The 26,061-nt window shown below is 41.1% G+C and overlaps 1 protein-coding gene across 1 annotated transcript; it reads left to right on the top strand.

Annotated features, from left to right (window-relative positions):
* Positions 1-1,862: 1,862 nt before the first annotated feature.
* ANXA5 (annexin A5) lies at positions 1,863-24,636 on the top strand. The gene is made up of 13 exons (XM_072336335.1): positions 1,863-2,136; positions 2,236-2,285; positions 9,360-9,444; positions 10,586-10,680; positions 12,594-12,707; positions 13,505-13,595; positions 14,437-14,516; positions 14,931-14,987; positions 18,222-18,315; positions 19,549-19,644; positions 20,173-20,231; positions 22,221-22,343; positions 23,342-24,636. Exons 2-13 carry the CDS (start codon positions 2,277-2,279, stop codon positions 23,402-23,404), a joined length of 966 nt encoding a protein of 321 aa, XP_072192436.1. The 5' UTR covers positions 1,863-2,136; positions 2,236-2,276; the 3' UTR covers positions 23,405-24,636.
* The last annotated feature ends 1,425 nt before the right edge of the window (positions 24,637-26,061 follow it).

Raw genomic sequence — 26,061 nt, 5'->3', positions numbered from 1 at the left:
AGAGAGGGAAAGTGCCCTGTTCTTGCATCCAAGATTCTTTTTCCCATTCATCATGAATTTGAAAGCCAGAGGTTATCTTTGTTTGGTTGAACAATACCTCATCTTTGGCTGCGAGCGAGGGAAGGAACAAGAAGGTGCTTTGTGTCAGCTGCTCAAAGGTAGAAGAGATGAAAACTGTTCAGACCTTGAAGAGAACAATGGTGAACTTCCTCCATGATATGTGAGAAGCAAAGCACACACAGAGACACTGCAGAACAAATGTCTTAATTTGCTCCCAGATCCACAGCCTCCAACATGATGTTTATAGGTGAAATGGAATTAAAGGCTATTTGATACTTTCATATGTTTGGGAGCATAAATTAGTAAAGATATTAAATAAGGTATAGGAAACAAAAGACACACAATTAAAAAGAAAAAAATCTATTCTCCTAGCTCAGAATACATGATATGAATATATGAAAAGCTGGGAAGGAGTATCATTTATTTTTTTTCTTCTTTTTTTAGAAGGCATTATTATAGGCATAGCAATTTTGCAGCTCTTTCACTAGGCTCGCAGAAATTTGGTGTCATATTGCTTAGTCTAAGCCATGCTTGGTGTTACAGAAAGCTAAGAATTCCAAGCGTTTATTGCAGCTCTATGGGAGCCAGGAGGGGCTTGCAACAGCACAGGGGTGGGAACACAGGGACAGCTGGGACTGCCGTCTTTCTGGGGTGGTGTGGTGACTTTCTAGGTATTCAGATGCTATTGCTAAATAACGTGTTAGACCAACATGCAACTACTTCTAAATTATTTAAAGGCTGCTTCTGTTACTTGTAAAGCTTAATAGATACATTTATGTCATTGAAGACGTGTATTTGCTGTAACAGATATTACTAACCTATTTCAAAGGGGATTGGAGCTCTGTTGGTTTCTAGATACCTGACTAATCATTCAAATAATACTGACAGAACCTTTTTCAGAATCTCTCATTACCCAATAGCTGCTCCTTATCGCACGTCTGAGTCACCAACGAAGTTTGAATTCCATTTGGCTGTGCTCACATCTGTGGCTTTTGGCACTCAGAATGCAATTACCTCCATTCACATGCTTCCATCTAATCACTGGGCTTGTGGAGTGCATTAAAGAGGGCCCACTGACACCTTTTTGTGCCTGTACGTGTGCGCTTTCTAGATTGCAAAGCTTGAAATGCAATCCCAGCGTGATCCATGTCTGCTCTGGATATAACGTGGAGGCAGAAAAGGACTTCTGCTTCCCCAGACAGGGATGGGTGTGTGCAAGCTCGGTTGTGCTTAACCTGACAGCAACAAGTCTGAACGCTAGCTATGATTTTTGACACCATTTCATAACTCAGTGTTTCCTTGAAAACCCTGATCCTACATCTAATCCGTGTGTACATTTTTAGGCTTATATAATGAGCAACTCACTATTCCCTTCATGCATCTTGCAGCGTGTGTAGAGTGTTGCTTCAACAGATTAGAAGAAGAAAATCAGGCTCCGATTCAGGAAATCAGGGCACTTTCTGATCCTGCAAATAAAGCCAGCTGGGTGGTTTTCATGTTTTTCCTGAGCTTTATGTGCACTGGATCAAGAAATGGTGGACAAAAGATTTAAAGTCACACCACAATCAATAAATTCGCTGTTTTCTGAAGGAAAAACATCACTGGCTTTAAGACAAAGCACGTTAAAAACCTCACGTAATGAGATGGTCGCGTCTTATTTTGGCAAAGGCGCTACGTTCCATCTGAGTTGTACTTCTCCTCGCGCCTAAGGCTCAGCTGGATCTCATCGGTGCGGGTGAGGGAGCAGCTAAAGGAAGAGCCGCACAGTCCGCCTACCCCTTGGGAGGCACTTGGGCGCAAAAGTGAAAGCCATCGCAGGGAGTTTCACGTCCGAACTCACGCTTCTACCCACCCCGTGGCGCTCCCCGCCTTGCGCCCACGGCTCACGGAGTCCCGGGCCGGGAACACCGCGGCCACCGCCCGCTGGAGGCGGCCATGGCTCTCCGCCCGCCCGGGGCGGATCCTGGCCCGGCCCCGGGGTGGAGCAGGCAGCGGCGGGGCCGGAGCTCGCTTCGTTTTCTGCGTCTCACTCGGCGCTCCCTGCGGCTCTGGGCGGCGGCTCGGCGGACGCTCGCGGTGAGGGAGCTGCCCGCGGTGCGGGGCTCGCAGCCGCTCTGCGGGCCGGGCGGGGTGCGGGCGGCGGTCGGGCGCTCACTGTCGCGTCTCTCTTTACAGACTCGGATTCGGCTCCAGCCCCGACCCCGCGAACCGCGGAGATGGCGAAGGTGAGGCGGGAGGCATCGCGGAACGGCCGCCCATCAACGGGCTGCCCTGGCTGGCTGCGGGCCCGGCTCTCCCGCAGTTTCTGGTTTCTTTCAGGTCTTCCTTAAATCGGCCCATCCCCGAGCCTGGCGGGGGATGTGGAGAGAAGGAGGAGGACGGGGAAAGTGGCCGATCATGTGAGGGACACGTCATGCACTGCTCACTCTTTTTTCTTTTTTTTCCCCGTCAGTTTCCACTAATTTGTCCAACTTTTCGGGGCTGCGGGTTCATGCCGTGCCTGGGCGGAGGCGCTTTCCGCTGGAGGAGGAGGGAGAAAAATCCTGGGGCTTTGGGCCTCCCTTATTCGCTCTGTTCTGCAAGCTTTGCAGCCGCGAGTCCGGCTCTCCCTTCCAGCGCAGCGCCCTGCCTCTGTCCTTCTGCACTGGAGCGGGGCTTGCGATACGAGTCAGCCGCGTCGCTTGTATATACCCCATCCCTGCTCTGAGCAGCAAAGTAGGAACTTAGTTGCTTATCTGTGGGCTTTGTACGGCTGTAGAAAGTGCAAGGCGCTTCCCGAAGGTCGCAGTGAGTGCGGTTCTGTCCCGTAGCTCCGTGGCAGTTGGACTGGGTGATCCGCGAGGTCCCTTCCAACAGAACTATTCTATTCTCAACCAGTAGCCTTTTAGCTAGGACGGAGTTAGTTTAGGAGAAAGTTTTGAATTCCATGGATAATAACAGCCCGTAGGAGTATCATTAAATGAAAGTGAGCTGAGTCAGTTATTTATTATTCATAAAATGATTTGACTTAAGTTTGGGATTAAGTGCTCTCAGATGAACGTTGGGCTTAGTTGATAGGAAGGCTAACACTTGTGCGCAGGCACTGAAATGTGTATTTGTGCTCTGATTTGTCTCACCTTTTGAAAGGATGTTGCATCCAGAGAAAGGAACTTCGTGATTTATTTGCTGCTTTGCAGTCAGTGCATGAACTGAGTGTATGATGATGATTGCTGGCATTGGATTATATGCTTAATGTATGAATAGAAAGCCAGTTACAAACTCCTTGATAAAGCTGGGAAAGAAAGTTCAGAGGAAACTTCCTCTTAGTAAAAGCATGAAAACTTGCAATTCATTTGTAGTCTGTTCCACCAAGGCACTAATTCTTGACCTTTGCTGGAGCCCTGGGAGCTGGTGGTGTTTGAGAGGTGTCTGGATGAGGTGCTACGAGATATGATTTAGTAGCTTAGAGGTAGTAATGGTGATAGGAGAACAGTTGGACTAAATGGTCTTGTAGGTCCTTTCCAACCTTGTGATTCTATGATTCTATCAAGTCTTGTACCAGGGAGGTCTTGCCCTCCTGTTCCCACATTCAGATGGCTGCTTCCCCCGACTTCTGTGGCACTCTGCCTGTGAGGTGATGCAGCCAAGAAGGAAAGAGTGTTGAAGCTTTGCAGCCTGTCATTCCTTTAAAAAAACCAAACCAATATGATCTGATCCTCATGGCAGAAACCTGTTTTTAACTTTGCTGCACCATGGAGCAATGGTTAAGAAATGAAAATAGGCATAAATTAATATAAAAATGTGGAAAATCCATTACCAGTAGTTACTTATATGTGAAACCAAAGGTTCAGCATTTAGAAAGGCTGCAGAGCACAGGGTACTAGAGTCCTGTATAGGCTGGATATATCAATGAAGAATAAAACCTCTGGAGAAGGTGAGTTGTCTTTGGAGACTCTGTCACTACAGTACTTGTTCTCTCTCAGGCATGGCAACAGTTCTTTCTTTTTCTGTGTTGCTGAGGGATTTTCTGTGCTCTGTGTCCAGGAGAAAAAGATTCATTCATTTTGTGGAAAATTGCAGCATGCCATAGTGTGCTGCACAGACTGGGCTCTCCATGCCTGTCTTTTTTCCCTTTGACTGGAAAAATGCTGCAGTCCTAAGACGCAGTTCTTTTCCTACACATCCACATGTGTAGCGGTCTTTGTTTAATGAATAGATATGTATGAGGCAGTCCCTTCCCGCTTGATAAACTACCTGCCTTGGAAGTGCTATTTTGTGTTTCCTTATTGAGAAATCTTGTAAGAAGGCAACAGGAATATATTCTGTTTGTGTGCTGTGGACTGGTCTGTTTTGGCCTGTTACTCCCCAGTGTTTTGTGGAGACCATTTTGCATCTCCGTTTATAAACTGCCAGGAAAGGGCTGCTTGCAGTTGGTGCTGTACAACAGTTCCTGTTCTGCCAGCCTGTGTGTGACTTGGTCTGGTGGTTGCTGACCCTGCACACAGCAGGGGGAAACTAGATGATCACTGTGGTTCTTTTCAATCCGGGCCATTGTATGATTCTATGATAGTTGGACTTGGTGATCTCAGAGGTCTAATCCAACCTTGATTCAATGACTTGGAGCATAAGAGTAGCATCACTAACTTCAGTGTTGCTTTAGAGGATTATTTCTGGTGTTCCAAAGTGCAAACACTTTTCCAAGGTTGGGTCCAGAGCAGCTTGTTGGCTTTGCTGGGCTTCTTTGTTAGAACAAGTTCTCTGATTGTTTTTGCACATGTCCCTGTGCTGGTTCCCAAGTTACTGTTGGTTGATCTTACCTTCTCCCTCTCTTTTCTGCTGTCTCTACCTTCTCCCCACCGCACTCCCCTCTTCCTTTTTTGTCTTTGATACCCCTGTAATATGCTGACTCAGAGTTCAATGCAGATGTTGAGCAATGCCCTTTTGTTGCCTGAAGTTTAAATATAGTAAGACAGATGTGAATGCAGTCTGCTGCCCAGAGCTTATTCCTTCCATTCAAGTAGATGATCAGTAGCATTACTAAACTTAGATAGGTGGTTTGTAGAATTGACTTGGTTGTGGACTGATACTAGCTGTGTGCATGTATGCATCATTTTTGTCCTTACTACTGTTGAAATTTTGGTAGGCACGTATAAGCTTGTTCTTACATGGCGTTGGCTTTCAAGTGTGGTTTTAACAGGGATCTGTCTGGTCTTCAGTAAGTCCAAAGGCTTTCAGTTTACTGACAGTCTCTCTGTTGTGCTTTGTCTACAAGATGGGTATACTTACATGAAAAAAATCTCAAGTAAGTCTTTAATTTATTTAAGCACGTGACATTTTAGGCTCATTTTGGTGTCCTGAAATAGCATGTCCTTTTTGCTTGTTTGGAAGACACTTTCCATTTCCATTCTCACCACTCCACAGTTCTCCTGTGCCACCTTGTAAACAGATGGAGGGTTAAAATAAAAATGCTGCTGCATACAGCCTCCTCTGTACTACATGCTGGGCTTTCCAGTACGAAACTTCTGTAGCTGCTGTGTAACATCCTGAAAGGAGGTTATTTCTTCGTGTGTGTGGGAAACATGGCTACGAGTGGGTGTGGGCCAAGACTAGCTGGAAATAAATCTGAATCAGTTCAAGTACGGCCTTTTGTTTGCTGATAATGAATAATTTTTTTTGTTGAATAGTGGTAAGCATTGTAAATGGGAAATTGTGTGCTTGCTAGGAAAAAATAAAGGGAACCTCATTAGGTGGCTATTGTTGATGTTACAGATAATGCTGTTACCAGGATGTGTGGCCACATGGTGCCAATTTGTGAAGTAAAGTTGTCTTTTGGGAGAAATAAAAATAACTCTGAGGTGCTGCTCGGGAGCAGTTTGGTTGATGACGTAACTTCTTGTCCTTCTGCAGACTTCTGTTAGAGCAGAATAAACAAAGATGTGAAGCAACATGGATTTCCTTATTGGAGGAGCATGACCTAGATCTTCTCTTGCTTCAGAGTCTTTTGTTCTCTTTCTACCTCTGCCTTTTCATGCCAACTTTGTGTATCTGTAACCTTCATTGGTCCTCTTGACAGGTGTCTTGAGAGAATGGAAGCTGCTCTTTATTTCTAGTATACCATCTCAAATTGTCTTTGTGCTGCCTGTGATTGCTTAACACTCAGCCTAATGGGGCACGTAGACAGAAAGACATGTGGTTAGGCTTTGGGTGTTACAATCCTTCAGTACTCTTTCTGTCAAGGTCTTGCCTATTGTCTTCCCTTTGGTTTTACCGCCCTCTGTGTAGAACACTCATTTCTACAAAGTGATCCAGATTACAAATGTATTTATATAAAAGCTGATTTGTGTTTTCCTTTCTGTTGTTCTTTGGGTGGAGAGAGGAACTGCTCTGAGGGAGGAAATTACTGACCACAACAATAGTGTCCTATGAGGCTGTACTGTTACAGTGAATCTAGTCTGCACAAACAACAAGCTGCTTTCCTAGAGATACTAGAAGTAGGATAATTCATTTACCTCTGTCAAAAGTTACAAAGTTTGTAAATAAATCTGTTGTTGTCTTTCAGTTCGCTATTTTTCATGCTGTGCCACTAAAGATGGCATAGGAGTTGTAAAGCTGTGATCGATCTGCAAAAACAAGTCTGTTTTTATTAAAGATGAAACTAAGCGTTAACACTGGCTTGGATGTCTGACAAATGTGTCTGGTCTCTGTCAGAAACTCTTGTGTCGATCTGTTATTTTGTTGAACACATTTGGTTCATAGCTCTTACTACTAATTCTCCATGACTGCAGGTTGACTTCAGTGGTTCAGATAGTGACGATGGTTGTGAAGTGGTGCTTACTCTTTCATTCTGTGACCCCAAAACGCTGCATTTGGGAAAGAAGGTGCAGCTTTTTCTTCCTTGGGCTCAGTTTCTTGCCACTGCTGATCTTTCTGCCCACTGACTTTTGCAAATAAGAAGCTGAAACCAGGATAACTGGTAATGGCACTCCTTGGACAGTGGAACATTTTGGATGGATTTGCAATTGTTAAACATAACTGGACATAGACCGCCATACCTTGACTGCTGAGTCACTGCAGTGCTCTGGAAGGCTAGATATGTAGTTTCTTGACAGGCAGATCAACACTTTCTCAGTGCTGGGGCATGTATTGTTAGCATTAGGTCTGCCCATAGGTGGATTCTGAAGGTGCTTTGAGAACTCAGGTCTGACTAGGTCTGATAAAACTATGTCCAAGGTTGTCTTATATGAACAGTCCCTGCTGGTAGTTGTGCTCAATGTGCACTGGCATACAGTATAAAGGTCAGCACACATAACTGGAGGTTCTCCTGCTACAGATGCTGTGTCTGTGGTCCCCACTGATGAGCATTTCTGTTATCCTGAATGGCAGAGCTGCCGCAGTATTTCTGATGGGCTAGTTAAGTGCCTTTCAAGGATTCTGTGATTGCTTAAGGGTGATAGTGTAGCCAAAATCCAGTAAATAATGCATGCTTGAAGAAAGTGTGTGGAACGTAAATGGCATCCAGTCATCAAGATAACTTTTATTTTGCAGCTGCACCAAGAACTGCTTATCAGATTTCGTGTATAGTGAGGTTTTCCCCAGTGTGTTTTGAAAGGGAATTATGGAAGATTGCTTGGTTAATAAAAGCAAGAAGGATAATGCAGAGTGATTTTTAATCTAGTATTTAGTATTTGCTCATACCTTCTCTAGAACAGACAGAGAGAAATGCTGGGGGTCATTGTTGCAAGACTTAGGAATCACTTAGGGAAATACCACTTGCTTATAAAAATGTAAGCCAAGGAAAACTTTTACTTAAAAACCAGTGATTACTTTATCTGAGATAGAATGACCTGACAGGGATTTCCAAAGGAAGGTCGTGGTAGTTGTATAATGTTGGCTTTATAAGGTGATATGAAGCAAAGCAGTAGGAAATACCCTTTTGAATAACCCCATGTTGGTTGGTATAGTAATAATGGAGGAGGAAAATATGGACTTCTCAATCCTTGCCTGTTCTAGCAGATTAAATCCAATATTACAGTATTGACACCTAAATCCTTGGGATTCCTTCATGAAAGTTTTTGGAATTATCTAGCAAAAAAGACAGTAAGTACAGACTGATGCGCCTAAATTTGAAATATCACCTCAAAACGTGCTTGTAATGTTTCTGTTGTAATGTTGTAATGTTTTGTTACTGTTGTAATGCTGAAAGGGAGAATGCTTCAGTGGAATTGACATTTCTCTGCTGTATGCTGGCTTCTTTTTTATCAGAAAGAAGTTTGCTGTTGCTCTTAAACACAGTTAAACTTTGTGTTCTGAATTTCTGATGTAGAGTGGGGTAATCCCAACCTGTTACTACTTCTGCTCTGGGAGTGCTAAGGATTCTCTGATAATAACACACAGATGGCCTGAGAGGCAGCAGTGCTTCAGGGCAGTTTCTGGTTGGTGCTTTCCAGTTCTTTTTCCTCTGTACTTTTCTGGCTGACCTACCCTAGATGAGTATGTTGACTTGAAACCAAAGCACTGTGAGGCTAAACTTGCTAACTCAAGGGAAAGGGAAAGACTGTGTCACAGAGGCCAGATGGTTGTTCTGCCCATAAAATAACCTGGCCTTAATCTTAGTGGGTTTCTTTGTGTTTCCTTTTGTACTCTTCCTTGAGTTTGGAAAAATGCTTTTCCTATGTTAATTGCTACTTCAGTATGACTATACTTACAATGAAAGATTTCTCCTTCTGCTGTTAGAAAGCCTACCTGTTCCCAAAAGCCAGCTGTTTCTCCCTTTGGCTGTTTTTTGACCTCTGTAGTTCTTTATATTACCTGTATAGATAGAGCACAGTAGAACTGTCTCAGCTGTCTTGAACTGTCGCATCTGCAGCAGGATGGAAGGAATTGGTGTGATACTGACTGAAAGCTCCAGTGCACTTTGCTTGATGGAAATAAGTTCTTATTTCCAAACACATCTTGGTTCTCTGTGCAGCTTTTCTGTCCTGTGTAGTCTGTGCAGTAAATTTCCCGTATTATTCTAAGGTATGATAATTTCACTCATTTTTCTGCGTTCAGGCTCCATTGTGTTGTCAGAACAAATTCTGTGAACTACCCTTATGCAAATAAACCTGAATTTAGCTGGTCTACTGCTGGATGGAAATACGGCAGGACCTTTAGTGAGAGCTGCATTTAAATGCCCACAAATTGCTACTTGGACATGAAGAATGCTATTTGCTTTTGAGTCTTGGATTCAAATTTAATCTGAGCTCATATACAACTGAATGACACTTTATCTTCTATATCATGTTTTTTTTTTCCTTTTTCTCACTCTTCTTTTTTCCTAGTATACAAGAGGCACTGTGACGGCGTTCTCTCCTTTTGATGCCAGAGCTGATGCAGAAGCCCTTCGCAAGGCCATGAAGGGAATGGGTAAGAAGTATTTAATATTTTAGGGAAAAGAAAGGGCTCTCGCTCCTGCTTTGAAACATCCTTTCTGAAATCATTTTTTTACACTAGCAGAGAAGGATAAAGTGTGTGTCTACATGCTACAGATGACAGCCTCAGAACTGCAGAAATCTGGGCATGTTCTAGTTCTGACTGTGCTGCTCTCAATAATGTTTGTTTTTAGATTAACACAAGGAAAAAAAAGATGGCTTGGATAGACCTTATTTAAAAATGAATACTCCACAGGCTTTTCTACATGTAGGGTTTTATTGCACAGTAAGTTTGACTATGAACTGAAAGGGTATAACTGGAAAATTATTGCAGTATAGTAGAAGCTCTGTGCTTGGAAAAAGCGCAAGTGTGTTATGGTTGTGGTTAAATACAAAGCACACAGAATGGAGGTATACTAAGGAGTGGTCTGTTAACTCAGGCTATAGCCTCCTGCCACAAATCTTTGCCGTGATAACAAGTCCTAATCGATACTTTTGAAGCTGCCTGTGGGGATAAGCAGGGAAGGGGAGAATGAAATGCACTAAACCTCAGGTCCACTGACAAATGCAATGCAGCTAGCAAGATCCTGTGCTGTGAGGACCATTTTGTAACCTACTGTATATAAAATGGATAGTAGCTACATACTTTCCTACCCTGGGACTTTTAGGGGTGCTGGACTGAGTTTTTCTGGGAGTTGACTGAGCGTACAGTCTTAAATATACATCATGTATACAATGTATAGTATACAATGTCTTAATGCACTCTTATGTCCCTTGAAAAGCCTGAAAGCAGGGCTCTCTTATAAGCTGCAGCCGTGTCTAAATGTATTTTTTTACGTGACATCTGCAGAGCTGGGAGCACTGTTTGGAACTGGGCTCTGATGGAAAGCAGAAAATAGCAGTACTTGGGTCCTCTGCTATATTTTTGCTGTAGCAAAGCACCAAACGTGGTGGCTCAGCTAGAGGTCTGGTGACACTTGTTATTTACACGATTCTGCTGTTTGTCAGTAGATTTTTATTTTCAAAGCATCTTTTATTCCTGTTTCAGTTTGTGCTTATGCTGTGGTGGGTTTTTTTTTCCTGTTTATTTTCTTTGGAGTTTGTTTGTAAGTGTTTCTTGTTCTTTCTAACTTCAGGGACTGATGAAGAGACTATTCTGAAGATCCTTACCTGCAGAAGTAATGCTCAACGTCAAGAAATTGCATCTGCTTTTAAAACACTATTTGGCAGGGTGAGAAAAAGAAAAAAGAACTCTAGAAATTAGCTGTATGTGTCCTTTGATGATTAGTTGTGATAGCGAGGCACATTCATTGTGGTTTCTGTAAAAGATTCCTTTGAAGAAAATCAAGTTTAGCTTCTGTTTCCCCTTCTTCATATCCTTAATGGCTGACTAGGTTAGAACACTCAATTTAGATTATCAAAAGAAAGAAATGTTGGTTTTGTTTTTTTCTTCCATGTACACTGTTATAATATGTCTTATATTTTAGTGCAAAAGCTTGCATAGTTTCCTGTTAGTATGCTTTTAATACTGACCTTATCCTCAGTATGGAAGGAATTATCAAATGTTTTGACTTCATATCTTTCATGTAAAGCAATAGCAGGAAGACAGTTTTTTAGAGCTAGAAAATGTGATAGAAACAAAGCAGTCTAATATCTTAGGAGAGGATGACACCAAATATAGTGGTGGAGAATGCCATAAAGTAGTTTAAAGGAAAGACAGCTTTCTTTTAGCGGTTAACCATTACTTAAAATAGTTAGTGCAGTTAGTCACTAGTGTTTAAAGTATTTCTATGTTAAAGAAAATAATAAAAAAAACCAAAAACAAAAGCAAAGCATAATATGATACCCCACAACATCCTTCTCACCAAATTGGAAAGATATGGATTTGAAGGCTGGGCTGTTCAGTGGACAAAGCACTGGCTGCAGGACTGAGTCCAGAGAGTGGCGGTCAATGGCTCAGTGTCTGGATGGATATCAGTAATGAGTGGTGTCCCCCAGGGGTCAGTGCTGGGATAGATGCTCATTTAATGTCTTCATTAATAACATTGACAGTGGGGTCAAGTGCACCCTCAACAAGTTTGCAGGTGACAAGCTGTGGGTGTTGTTAATACACCTGAGGGATGGAATGCCATTCAGAGGGACCTAGATGGGCTTGAGCAGTGGGCCCAGGTTAACCTCATGAGGTTCAACAAATCCAAGTGTGAGATTTTGCTCTTGGGTCAAGACAGCCCCTACTGCCAATACAAGCTGGGGGACGTAAGGATGGAGCACAGCCTTGTCAAAAAGGACCTGAGGGTAGTGGTGAATGGGAGGCTGGACATAAGCCAGCAATGTGACCTTGCAGCCCACTATAAAAAGCCAACTATATCCTGGGTTGCATCAGAAGAATTGGCATGGGAGGTGATCCTACTCCTATGCTTTGTACTAGGGAGGCCACACCTGGAGTACTGTGTCCAGATGTGGAGTTTGCAGTATGGGAGAGATATGGACCTGTTGGAATGCATACAGAGGAGGGCCACAAAAATGATTCAAGGAATGGAACACTTCTCCTATAAGGACTGAGAGAGCTGAGGCTGTGCAGCCTGGAGAAGAGAAAGAGACCTTTCAGTATCTAAAGGGGGTCTGTAAGAAACAAATGGACAGGCTGTTTAGCAGGGTCTGTGGTGAGAGAACAAGGGGAAATGGTTTTAAACTTAAATAGGGTAGGCTTAGGTTGTATATAAGGAAAAAGTCTTTTACAGTGAGGGTGGTGGGGTACTGGAACAGGTTTCCTAGATATACAATGGCTGGCCCACCCCTGGAGACATTCAAGGCCAGGCTGGGCAGGGCTCTGGGCAGCGTGAATGAGCTGTGGGTGTCACTGTTCATTGCAGGACAGTTGGACTAGATGACCTTTAAAGGTCCTTTCCAACACTAAGGATTCTATGATTTTTATGATTCAGGTTTTCCAAGTGCACAAGCATCTTTTTTTTCCCCCTCTTTATCTGGTTACGTTTGTTTAGGTCACATACCAGTTAAAACAAAAAGAACCCTATCCTGTGTCCTTTTCAATGCATCTCCAGAGTCTTCTAACTTGCAGACACACGGGGTGTCCCTTTGAAGTCTTCAGTCATTATTCATTGCGGTACTTTTGTTCTGTACTAGGATCTTGTGGATGACCTGAAATCAGAACTTACAGGCAAGTTTGAAACATTGATGGTATCTTTGATGAGACCAGCACATATTTTTGATGCTCATGCACTGAAGCACGCAATCAAGGTGAGAGGGAAAGGACTGAATGTGTTTTGTAAAATTTTTGTTGGTATTTTTGGTATGTTGGTATTTTCTGTGTGTTGGAATGAACATTCAGTTGGTAAAGGGAATGCTGATAAAGTTCTTAAATTTTAGGAAGAATTGTATATAATGTGCGTCAGTAAAGAAAATGCACAGTATTGTAATCAACTGATGCTTTTCTGAAGTTACTTCTTTTCAAGTGTAAGCAGCAGTGGCTTTTCTTACAGGCAAAGCAGACTCAGATGTGGTAACAAGATATTACTTCAGCTTTTGTGAATTTTATCCTTGTGAAAGCGAGGAGTTCCTATTGTGGCTACATGTAATGAGAGGGCAGCAACTATTTGAGGGTCTCATTGACAATTCTGTTGTAAAATGTGCTTATTTGTGGTGGAAAAGGGGCAAGGTTTAAACACAGCACAACTGACAGTAGGGTAGAGATCAATGACAGCATATGAACTACTGCTAAGATGGAAACCACTCAGTTACCTTCACATCATTGATTGTGACAGTGAAGAACTGAGATGACTGGGTATATTTGAACATGGAGGGGCTCATCTGAATCCTGCAGCAGTGAGCTTTTTGTAAGCATTGGGTTAGTTTTGCATACAATCATGCCAGAATTGAAATAAAAAGTTCCCAGTTCTCCCAGTATATGAGATAATAATAAGAAAAAAATTCTCGGTTTGATCCAAGTGTATAAAGTAATGCTTACCTTTTGATTGTCAAAGGGAATAGTTATTTTCCCGTTGTTATCGAATCAACTGTTTCTACTTGCATCCTAGGGAGCAGGAACCAATGAGAAAGTGTTGACTGAAATTCTTGCCTCCAGAACACCTGCTGAAGTGCAGAATATTAAACAGGTGTATATGCAAGGTAAAATTCAGCATAAAATAAAGTTATGGGTTCTCCTATCAGGTCTTTCAATATGATTTTAACACATTTCAAAAAGGACCTATCTGTGAACGGAGGCGTGCGTGCAGCAAGTGGAATTTTGTTCTGCTGAGCTGGGAAACTTCATATTGCTAGAAAGTAGTGTTTGGGTTGTAAACAAAAAGTGCTTTTTATTTGGGCCTATGGCTAGGATATGCATTCTTTTGTGCCTTGTACTTAGAATTTGTTCAGATGTATTTCTTTGTTCTACCCAGAGATTTCTGTTTGGAAGTTAGAAACCTGATATCAGTTTTTTATTATTACTATTATCATTATTTCCTTTTTTATTTTTTATTTATTATTATTATTATTATTTAACTTATAATTTTATTAAAATGCACTTACGTTAAAGCAGGTCCAACTTTCTGGTTGTCCACAAGAGTATGTGCATTCACCCAATGATTGTGGGGGTTTATCTTTCTGAGGCAGTGATTAATTCAGCCCATTATATTTGTCCTGATTCCCAACACAGAAGGAATCCTCATGTTTTAATAAAGTATAGGGACAAAATGTATGGAAACAAGATTTTTCTGGGCTTATGCTTGCTGAATAGACTGCTATATTCCAGTATAACCCCAGATGTGTATGGTCTTCAGCTCCTTGAAGAGCTGGGCCTGTGTGTGTCACGCTGCATTTCAAAATATTTTTAGCACCCTGCTGATAACAGGTGTGAGGTACTATCTTTTTATCTTTTTACAATAATTTTATGTTATAAAGCAGAGTATGTTCAGTTGTTAAAGCTGTTTCTGATGCACAATTCCATAAGAGTATTGCTCTTTTGCAGAGTATGAGGCCAACTTGGAGGATAAGATCACAGGAGAGACATCAGGCCATTTCCAGAGACTGCTGGTGGTCTTGCTGCAGGTGCATATCTCTTTGTATTCATGCTTGCATGTGTGTATGATTTTCTTTCTGTTTTGATGTCTGATGTGTGTCACTTGTTTTCTGCTTACTGACTAGTATTCATAGGCCAAATGATAGGCATGACTGGTACTGAAACTGAGTTAGTTCCTCTGAACCTACAGTCTTGAGCTCTGTTACAGGCTGTTTCTACAACCCTCGCTTGAAAAGCTTCTGTGGTGTTTATGGTACGGATACAGCAGAATGTCTGCTCTGTAGGTTTTTAAAAGTAATAAGGCAAGCAGAAGGGAGAAGTGGAGTTGATTTTGAAGAAGGTACATTACAGATTGACTTCTCACAATAACTTTTACAGGCTTAATGTATCAGTTTGGCTTTTGATTCAACTATCAATTTAATAGCTTGTATATTTTTCTTTAGGCAAATAGAGATCCTGATGGCAGAGTTGACGAGGCTCTTGTTGAGAAGGATGCTCAGGTGGGTGAATGACTCTTTTGAGGGGGAGGAGGGGTGAGCATTTCTACCAGTTCTCTTGTAAAGACCCTACACAAACGTAGTTTAAATGTCAGAATTTTTTAGGATTCTGTGTGTGCTTTTTTGTTTGTTTTTAAATATATTTTGCTGTGATTTTATGTGTTTTAGAGAAAAGAAGTGAAAAAACTGGAATGTTGGGATCAAAACGTTTGTGTTTCAGTGTAAAGTATGACTTGTTTTAGTGATTAAGACACTAGAAGAGAAAATTGTGATTGCTGAGGGTTTGTGATGCTGAGACCCCACTGCTGGAAAACTCAGAAGTGTTAACAGTTTATTCTTTAATGCTCAATTTGGGTTTCTCTAAATTCAGTCCTTATATGTCAAGTGTTATGTCCTTGTCATGGGGAAATGGTAACACTAATCAGGGAGGGCAAAACAATAAAAAGACAAAGCATTCCAAATACCCTATGCTACTGTAACCAAATGGCAATCCAATATTTTTCCTCTATAGAGTTTCTAGGGACACACCTGTTGCCATTTCCAAGTATGTTCCTTGGCTGGATTGCTGATCATTAAATTGTGCTGTAGGTGGGAAGAGGAATACTGGCAGTCAACAATATCCTTGAAGAAGTCTTTTGCTAGTTTCTGTTGGCTTTGTTGTAGGTGTGGGTACTATCTTAGCAACTGGAGTACAGAATGAATGTAATGCGTGTTTCTTCTCAACAGTTTCAAATATCTCCAGGTTACTGATTTTCTTTCATAAACTGTCAGCTAAGATGGGAGAAAACGTATGGGTTGTCCAAGATGACAAGAAGGGAAAGCAGCATACCAGATCAATTAAACATTCTTTTGATAGTAGAGAGGTGCACAGAGACATTGGCAAAATATCTTCTTGGCGCAGGCCTATCCTTTGTTATGTAAAATCAGAAAGCATCTTTCTCCTTCTGTTAAAACCAGAGCCTGGCAATTAGTGAAGCAAATATTTAAACGGCTAAACTGCCTCTTTCATGAAACCATGTCAGTTTTACCTTTAGCTGGGTTTTTGTGGCTGAAGAAAGTCATGAACTGCAGTCCTCGTTAGATAGGTGCCTCTTTTTGTCTGTCTAAATGTAGGAGGCACCCTACCTAAATATAGAGAAATTCCTCCGTTTTTAAAATGTTCTTTGTGGTCTGCTGTGTGCATTTGGCTTGAGCTGGGACCCACACAGGGTGGTGTTCTGTCGTGTTTCTCTTAATGATATCTTTGTGTTCAACAGCTAATGTAACTGGAATAGATTCAGAGCGTTTTCTAATGATTATTGCCAGGTACAGATGGTCAAAACTGAAGTATGTGACTGCAAATGCAAGACTATTTCTGGCTTCCAGATGTTTCCATTGATTACAATGACATTCTGGGAAGGATATGAAATATTTGAGTACAACTTTTTAGATTCAGTGGTAATTTTCAGTGATCTCAGACAAAATTAAAACCAAACAAACATAATTTAAATAAAAGTGGTTGTGGAAAGGACATTTGAGATGGTATTATTATGTAGGGAACTATTAAGAGGAGAAAGTTTAGCTATTTGGAAGATGTTTTGTATTGCTTTTTTAAACTATGCAGTTGAGGCACATTTTGAGTGTTGTGCAGTAGCAAAGCACATGAAAACTTAGTAGTGTGGCTGTAAAACTACTTAAGACTTGTTTTATTATTTATGAACTGTTGTTCCTGGCAATGATAAGATCAATAGAAGTAGCACCTGGCTTATCACCTGTTTTCAGTTTCTTTGTAAATGGATGGGCATATCCCTGGTTGTTGGACTCTGCTCTGATTTAATGTGTATTGGAACCATTATTCAGAGTACTTCTTGGGTTAGCTATTAAGTCCTGGGAAAGATTTTTTTGTGTAACGTGATGGGAGAACGTATTGAGATCCATTATGTGTAACTAAGGCAACATTTAGAGAAGCCTGTGAAATCAGGCTTTTGATGAGTGTGATTCAGCTATAAAACATTATTTCTAGAACTTGACATTTGTAACAGTGTCTTTACTCCATGGGAATGTAAGGCAGGGGAGCGCAGTCAAGTTGTTAGCAACAATTAGAGCTCACTAAAATGCCATTCACAACTTCTGGTACCTCCAAACAAATGTGTTTTTGGAATTTCAAAGTGCTGCAGGTGAGGCTTTGCATTTGCTCCTGGATAAAGAGCTTAATGTATGTCATTTTGAACTGGATATCCTTGCAGTGCTTGAATAGCCCCTTTTTGTTTTCCCCGCCCTCTGTATCACAGTTTAACAACAGTATTCAGCAGTCACAAATGCACTTTGAATAGGTTTGTGGCACAAAGAGAAAGAGGAAATTCATAACGTCACATTCAGATTTGACTATATGAACAGGTGGCTGGCATACAGCATGGCTAAGGAGCAGATGTGGTTCGGTGGGTTCTTCTGGGAGGTATTTGATGGCCTTAGTACAGGTAGTAGCTGTTTGCCCCTCTGAGGTGGGAGGAGAAAAGCTATATACTCTGATATGCAAAACCCTTTTCCTGACGTCCAGTTTAGCACACAATTTAAAGAAAGGCTTCTGAGTTTTAGACAAAAGAATTAATTTATTTGTCTGACCCTTCCCCCCCCCCCCCTGATTTTTTCTTTTTCATTTTCAGTTGCTTATTTGAATTTCTAAAAACATTCTACTTTACTGTAGGCTGTTAGTAGCATTCAGATTTAGCTGAAAAGCAATCACTGTGCTCTAACACAATTACAGCTTGTTACCAATGTAATTTTATATTGCTTAAGAATTTAGCATTTCACAAATACTGTTTCTGCAAGCTTTTGAATCCATTTTGACCCCTCTAGTTTGGAAAGCTCCTGAGTTGAGTAAACATAGTTGTCCCATTGAGATGAGTCATATTATAATGATGTTTTGCCAGTTTGATTTGAAAAAAGGGAAGAGAAAAAACAATCTTAGGAATAGATTTTCTCAGTTTTCTCTGAAAACTTGGGGCTTATGAAAGGAACTGTGCACACATTCAATTTTAGGGCCTTAAGCAGTATTAAATGCTTTCACAGTCAATTTCAGAATTTATCATTTATTTGCTTCCAAAGTCACTTTAGTATTTTTATCTCATCTTTTCCCCTCCAGCTATTGCTGATTGGTGAGTATAATGCTCCTTAGAGTAAGACAAATGGAACTTTTATCAACAGGATGTGTGAACACATGACAGATTCTGCTGTTTTGTTCTCTTCAATTTACATCAGGTTTTGTTTAGAGCTGGGGAGCTGAAATGGGGAACAGATGAAGAAACGTTCATCACCATCTTGGGAACTCGAAGCGTTTCTCACTTAAGGAGGGGTAGGTGATATGGTTCATGTATGGCTGAAAACTGACTGAAGTCCTGGCATTACCCTGACGATGGTAAAAGTGGTAGTTGTTTCTGGTACTGCATTGGTGAAGTCCAGCAACCTTTATTCACTTTTCTTTTTGGTAGCTTCAGTTTTGTTTCCTGTACTTTTTTCCTCCATAGCAAGAAGCAGAGATCATCTGCTGCTTGAGGGAGTGGTGCAGTAGATCTAAGGGACAGCTGGAGTGCTTCTTGCTGGACGTTTACTTTTGAAAGAGGTCATGGTAATAAAGTGATGATAAGAGTCTGTTTTGAGTCACCATAATCTGAAACAATCAACCATTTCCTAGGTGTGTTTTTTATTAGCTCTTCATGAATAAACAATAATTTTTTCCCTCCTTCTCACCTGTTCATAAGTCTGTTTTACCAAGCTGCTTAGGTCACTGGGATTAATGACCAGTAAGTTTTTCTTTCATTCTCCAGTCTTTGTTTTTCCTCTATCTTGGATTCATTGGATTTTCAAAGCTAATTTTATTTGCAATTTTATTTTTATTTTTTAAACTGCTGTTGGCAATAAAGTAATCCTACAGTTTGTTTTGATTTATCCATCATTACCTAACATGATGGGAATATAGTATTTTATAACTACTGATAAGACAGCAGTTTTCTTTGTATGCAGAACAGACTGCCAACAGGACAGCCAGGGTGAAGCTAAGTGGATGTAGTAGCCCAGCATAGAAAAGATCTCAGATGTAGCGTGATGGCAGCATTGCCCTGGGTAAAATGTTTAGGGCTTCTTTCAGCTTCTCACCTTCCCTCTTTCTGCAGACTTACTGGGTATGTTCACAGAATCCCAGTATGGCTGAGGTTGGAAGGGCCTGCTTGAGGTTATCTTATCTAAACCCATTCTCAAGCAGGGACATTTGGATCAGGCTGCCGTGTCCCCCTGTCTATTGGTCTATTAGGACCCCTGGGTCCTTTTCCACAAAGCTGCTTTCCTGCTAAAAGGTCCTCAGCATATTCTGGTTCATGGCATTGCTCCTCTCAAGATATGTAGGAATGTGCTGTATAATAGCAATCCAGTAAGAAATTGATATTTAAAATATTTCAGAGCAGAGAAGGAGTGAACAACAGCATTTGTGCAGTGCATAATGATACAGATGACATTAACTGGTACTAAGGAGGATTCTAGGAAAAATGCTGACAATATGTGTGTGACTGTAAGCATGCTTTCTATTTTCCAGTGTTTGACAAATACATGACTATTTCTGGCTTTCAAATTGAAGAAACCATTGACCGTGAAACCTCTGGTGATTTGGAGAAGCTGCTTTTGGCAGTTGGTAATTACTAGAACTGGTCTTTTGTTTACTCCCAAGCCTTCTTAAATTGCAGTTGTTACAGGATTTTGCATGAAAACATGGTTCTTTCTTAAGTTACTCACCTGGGGTCTATTTTTGTATTTAGAGAATAGGCTTTTACTCTTTATGAGATGGAGGCAAGGAGGGGGAGTGAGAAGGAAGTGGGAACAGAGGTGTTACTAACTGTGCTCTGTTCAGTAGTGCATACCATTACCAGAAAGTGAGACAGAGCTCCTTGGTTGAATTCTTGGCATCCTACTTACAATGCTGTAGTAGGTTTGTAACTGGGAGTAAAATTTGGCTAGTGATATTTCTTTTCAGTTACAACTTCTAGAACCCAAAGAGTTGTAGTAGGGGAACAGTCTAGCTAACTGTAATCAATTGTATACAACTGTATATAATTGTCCACACTGGAGAGAATGATACAGAAGTGCGCAGTTTATCTTGCCAGTGAAAGATTGCCTTGTGGTTGAGTAACAGTCAGTAATTTAATCCTTTGCCCTTTTTCAGTGAAATGCATCCGAAGCGTGCCTGCCTATTTTGCTGAAACGTTGTATTATTCCATGAAAGTAGGTATATATTTTTCTACATGTCACTTTCCATCTCCCCTGGCTATTGTCCTTCTTTTCACTTGTTTGTCATTTCTTTTTCTTTTTTCCCACTGCAAATGACAACAGGGCACTGTATCACTAAACATCTACAAAAGGTTTGGGGTATGCAGATCTGGGACAGATCAATTCATATGCTGCTTTTTTTTTCCCTCCCTGTAAGTTTCTCAGACCACAAGTATTTTACAGGAAACATCAGTCTCATCACCTGTTTTTGTCCTTGATCTTTTTACAATGGAAAATGTCTGGCTAGATTCACTGAGCACCTTCAGCTAAATAAAGACTTAGTTGCCTTTATTTAGGTGGTAGATATATTTAGGAAGTCAAGATGACCAAAGCTGAACTGCCATTTGTGCAGATGTGTTGCTCTTTGCTTTGGATGAGAGTGTTTAGAGACTAAAGGTGCAGTTAACTTTGAAACACGAACATAATGACCATCCTATTTTGAAAAGGAAAATAAACTTGTAAGAGAAAAACAAAAGTGATCAGAAGAGCTATAAAAGCTTTAGCAGGGGAACCCCATTGGTCACACAGTTGTGTTTTTCTTCTCCTCACCTCATCTTGGATGGGAAGAGAGAAGCAGAGAATCTGTACTACTAAGTTACATTGGACGGTAGTAATTAAAAGAAGAAGAAATCTTTCCTTTCTTCCCCTTGCTGAAAACAGTTGTGGCTGTGAGGGGTCAACATGAAAATTAATGAAAGGAGAAGAAATGGTAGCTTAATTTTTAAAAGCTGCTCTACTGCTTTTACAACCATCAGCACAAAATAAGGATTAGATTAAAACAAATACAACCTATGCTAACAATCTGCTGATTACTTTTTCTTATTTATTTCTTCTTATTTTTTTTCAAGGGATGTGGTAGAAAACTTTTTTTCCCTATGGGTTTAAGAATCTTTTTAATTTCTATGATGAGATGCTGTACTAAAGCCTGTGAATGACATCCCAGATATTTATATATATTTAAGATGGTTAACCTGTTTCCATAAGATAGAACTTCATCATTAGTAAATTTGGCAGAAGAGTTTATACTTGTAATTTAGCAGTTTGGTATGACAAAGTTCTACAGTGTCTGCTTTCATGCTAAGGTGGGGCAGAGCTTAGCTTTAAACAGATTTTACTATCAAATCCTACTCAGAAACAACTGGACTCATGACATAACTTCTGAGCAGCTTTAGGGCACTTTTAGATGTAACCCAAGAATGTTACACCCAGTCGAAGGATTGAGTGGCCCTGGACATTAGGCTGAAGATGATCGTGGGGACTCTGCCAAGTCCTTCCTTGAGGTGCACTAGCAGGTCAGCATGTGACAATCTGTATCGCTTCAGCTTGTGTGGAGTCTGACGTGTTTGGGCAGGAGGGGTCAGGATGTTGGTCTGACAGCACTTGCTAGTGCAGAAACTTGGAATATTTAAAGCCAGATGAATAAAAGAATTGCATGGTTGGAAAAGGCATAGGAAGTTTGCCTTCTAATAAACAGCTGGATAACTTGTGGAATGGATTGGTCTGCCTGTGCGTGCTGCCTGTATCACTGTTGAGATTTATGTACCCGCTTCTAGAACTCACTGCAGGTTTGTAGCCTGAGACTTCATTGAAAAGATGATTTGTGTGTGATTCTGGTTGTAGTGATCAGACCTACTACTGTGTAATCTTGGAACTGGAGGGTTTAAAATCTGGGCATTCACAGTCTGTGGAGGTGTAACACAAAATAAGAGGGCTGAACATATGGCATCTCACAGACGTCCAGGGCTTAGAGCACCTTGCATTGCTGGTCCTCTGTTCTACACGCTGCAGTGTGGATGTCCTGTGGTACTGTCCCATAAATCCTGTTTTGGTATGAAAATGTAATGCAGGAGTGTTTTGAGATACCACTTGCTTTGTTGTTGTTGTTTTATTACAGTATTTGTCTGGAACAAACATACAGTGTAATATTTAAACTCTTCTCTTTAGGGGGCTGGCACTGATGATGATACCCTGATCAGAGTGATGGTTTCAAGAAGTGAAATCGATCTGTTGGATATTAGACATGAATTCAGAAAGAATTTTGCAAAATCGTTGCATCAGATGATTCAGGTAAAACCACTGTTTTGTTGTCAGGGGAAGCAGGGGGAGTTAAGAAGTAATTGTTTCCACTGTTTATGAGAGGGAAGCAGTAATGCAGGATAGCATAGGGCGCTCTGAGGACAGCTGTGGTTGGCCTGCAGTTCTGTGAAGTACCAAGCAGCATCATTTAAGTAGGAAGCATTTCCTATGAAAAGCTATTTTGTTTGTTTTTTTCCCCCTCAGTGTTCACTGGGAGAATAGATGTGGGCTTCCCAAAATTACAATTACTCTTTCTCTTTTTTTCTTCTGCTTTTAGTTACTGCTCCATTTCCTTTTTCTTCTCTGAGTTCCTTCTGTTTTTAAGTGCTTTAGAAAGAGTGCTGGCTCCTGAGGAATAGCACTGGGGGTTGGAGAGGAAATCTGTGATTGTGATGTGGAACCTTTAGCACCACTCGAAAGTAGGATGAAATCTCACAGTGGAATGATTGTCTGTGTCAAAATCTCCACTGAGTGGATGTGAAGGAGGAGGAAGTGTAGGAGCAAGCAAGAAATCCAGAGCCAGCTGTGAGAGGACTGTCATGGATTTGCTGCAAAGTTAGATCCCAAATGGTTTTTTTTCCTAGTAATGTTTTGGGGAATATTTTAAATGCTCTTGCCACTCCTTAGGTGGTGCTGCATCAATTAGGCTGGGTTACAACATAAAGGCTGTTGCTTTTGGTGCTGCTTCCAGCTTCTTCATTTGCACTTCCTCGTTTGCAGTTGAATGCTTTCTAACATGCAGTAGGTAGCTCAGTTCTACTAAAGGTTTCAGGGGTATTCAGTGTTTCTGAACTTCTTTCTCTGTAAATATAACTCTGGCAGTAGAGGCAGAGAATTTCCTTCTGCCATTCCTGAGTGGAGAGTCATCGACTGACTGGATTTCCTGTGGATGGGATGTGTGTGTAATCTGTTTAGTCTTTCCTTGGCAGCTGCTTTTCCTTGCATTTCTGTGGCTGTGACTCATGGTGACTGGTTTGTTGTATTAACAGAAAGATACGTCTGGGGACTACAGGAAGGCTCTCCTGCTCCTCTGTGGTGGAGATGATGAATAATGGTGGCAGCGACATGAAGGATTTCTTGTACTCCAGCTTTGCAGCCCTTTAGTTAGCATGCCTAGCTAAGATTTTGCATCTTAATGCTTTATGGCTGTTTGAATTTATATTCATATCGCACTTATTAAAACCAAACATATTACTACCCAGCTGATAATCAGTCCCTCCTCCTCAGACATCCTGACCTCTGGGAATTTCAAGTGCCTTCTGGGTGTATGCAAAAGTCTTCTTCATGGAAGATGAGAACTGAACACAGAATGCAGTTTATTTGCAAGTGTTTTGCTGAAATGTGGAGGGGAAAAAAATAATCATGTATTTCCGCTAATAATTTAAAGACTTTTTTGGCTTTTATTCCTTACATTTCCACTAAATCTCAAACTAGTTCTAACACTGCAAATCAAGGGATGTCTTTTGTATGTAATATTTGAATGAATTTGTAGAACATAATACAAGCAGTCATTGGAAATCTAAAGAACCAATAAATTTTTTCCCTCTTGGAACTGTTGTATGTGGTTTTCAATGGACAAAGATCCATTTTCATTTAATTCCACTGCTTGAAAGAGTTGGTGTATTTTTCCTACTAGTTTGCAACTGCACATCATGATTTCCAGCCTAGTAGCAGGCAGTATATTGTTGCTGTGGTGCTGCTGCTATTTGGTATAGCTGGAATACTGAACTACTGATAATCTACTTAGCACTGCATTCTTATTTTGTGCTGTTTTCTTTTCTTGTTTTCTTTTCCTCCAAAGCTGAGAAAGGAGGAGAGCTGTTAGCATCAGTGCCAGAGTAGAGCTGACATGCTGCATTTGTAGGACAGGTTCAAGATTTCTGGGATAGGCACAGGTGAAGAAGATGGGAGGAAAGCAGTCCATACTTCAGGGATCTTGCATGGAAAAAGGATGTTGCAGCACCATGCACTCATCAGGTTAGCAGGGAGCAGAGGGCACAGTGCTAAAGAAACACCGGTCTGCTATATAAGCTGCCATAAAATTGCTGCTTTCGTTTACCATTTATGAATGGCTCTGAAAATTAGATTGACATGTGTGAAAAAGAACAAGGGAACTGTTTAATGCGTTATGAAGTCTAAACACCACGGTTCTGAACTTAGCTTATCAGTTAGTCACATACAGCAGCTGTGCAATCTGCACATTTTAATAGTCCTGATGAAATTGATTCTTCTCAGATTTAAACTTCTGTATTGAATAAATGTGAAGTTTGAAGTTTTGGAAATTATAATTGTGAGTTATTACTGTAATATCTTGCTAACAAGCACTTAGTTAATCAAGTAAAATATGAAGAATTCTTGTAAGTAAATATGTTAACTAATGCCTAATCCACTCTAAAACCTTTACTTTCTGTACACACTCTCTCACTGTCCCGCTCACTCTGTCTCTGTCTTCCCTACTTTTTTTTTGGGGGGGGGGTCCAAATTTGTTACTTACAGACTTAAATGATTTTCTTGTGGGCAGTTAACTGCTTTTCTCAACCCTCCCTGGAACGTTTGCTGAATTTCCTCTGTCACTGCCTGTAGATGAGGTTGGTAAGGGGTGTGTTTTGTACCAGTGAGGTGATCTTAGAGGTCTTTTCCAACCGTAATGATTCTTTGATTCTGTTTCCACCATAGCTTAAACTGATGTATGGTGCTGCTGCTGTAATCCTGCCCTGCCTTGTTTGTCAGCCTGCACATTCCCCTGACCCTGTGGTGAACTGCTGGAGGGTCCTGGAATGCAGCCACAGAAATACAGCTGGATGCAATGGTTCAAAAGCATTTTAAATTCCGTTTTAAATTGAGAAACAGTCTGTGAACTTGAGCTTTCTCAAAGAAGTCAGACTACGTGGAAAGACAGTTACTGATTCGTGTTTCCAGTATTTGCTATCTAACTTCCCTTTAGGAATACGAAATATAGATTGTTCAATACACTGCAACAGTAAGATGACCTTGAACTACAATCACCTGAGAATTAATTACTCTCTCTATGTTAATTGTTTATCATGGCCGTGTTTGTTTTTCACCTCTACATCTTCTGATTTTGATTCATGGAGATTTATGTTCAGTTTCTGGCATGGTTATGAAATGCTTGGAAGTTGATTGTCCTATCAGTCTCAGTTATGTCAAGAACTGTGTAGGTGTTTTGATCTCCTTTAGAAGTGCACCTTGGCTGCATTCACAGCTGGTGCTTTATTCCCATTCCTCTCACCCTTCAGGGAGGAGAGGGGGGACCAGAAACAAGGCAACAGTGTTTGAACTCTACCCTGTGTTCAAGTCAGAGGATGACTGAATCTGAGGCAATGAGATTTCATCAGTCCTTTAACAAGTCAACTACAGCTTTCTCTGCTGAAGCTGCTAATAGAAGTGCTGACTTTGACTTTCTTTTTCTTCCAAGGTATGTAATGAAGTCTCTCAGAAGTCAGCTGTATTCAGATCTCATGATTTCCTTAGTGTCACAGCTATGGCCATAGCTATGCATTTGTCTACTCTTTAAAGAAATTCATATCTATTCATGGAAAATCTGTACTTTGGTGCTCAGTCCAGGCAGAACAGTCAGGCACTTACCTTCCTCCTTTTGGCATTCAAAAGGGATGGGGGGGTGGGTGGGGGGGGCTGCTGGTGCAGAATATGCAGCTGCTCTGGGTTGCTGTCATCAAAATCAGTACCT

This window comes from Excalfactoria chinensis, chromosome 4 (genome assembly GCF_039878825.1).
Source record: "Excalfactoria chinensis isolate bCotChi1 chromosome 4, bCotChi1.hap2, whole genome shotgun sequence".
NCBI classification, from domain to species: Eukaryota; Metazoa; Chordata; class Aves; order Galliformes; family Phasianidae; genus Excalfactoria; species Excalfactoria chinensis.
The sequence above is the reverse complement of the archived record's forward strand: the minus strand, read 5'-3'. Positions and strand labels throughout refer to the sequence as shown.

Coding starts and splice junctions, on each gene's coding strand:
- ANXA5 (XM_072336335.1), top strand. Junction 13,596..14,436: donor TAAACAGGTGTATATGCAAG/GTAAAATTCAGC, acceptor GCTCTTTTGCAG/AGTATGAGGCCAACTTGGAG. Junction 18,316..19,548: donor CGTTTCTCACTTAAGGAGGG/GTAGGTGATATG, acceptor TCTATTTTCCAG/TGTTTGACAAATACATGACT.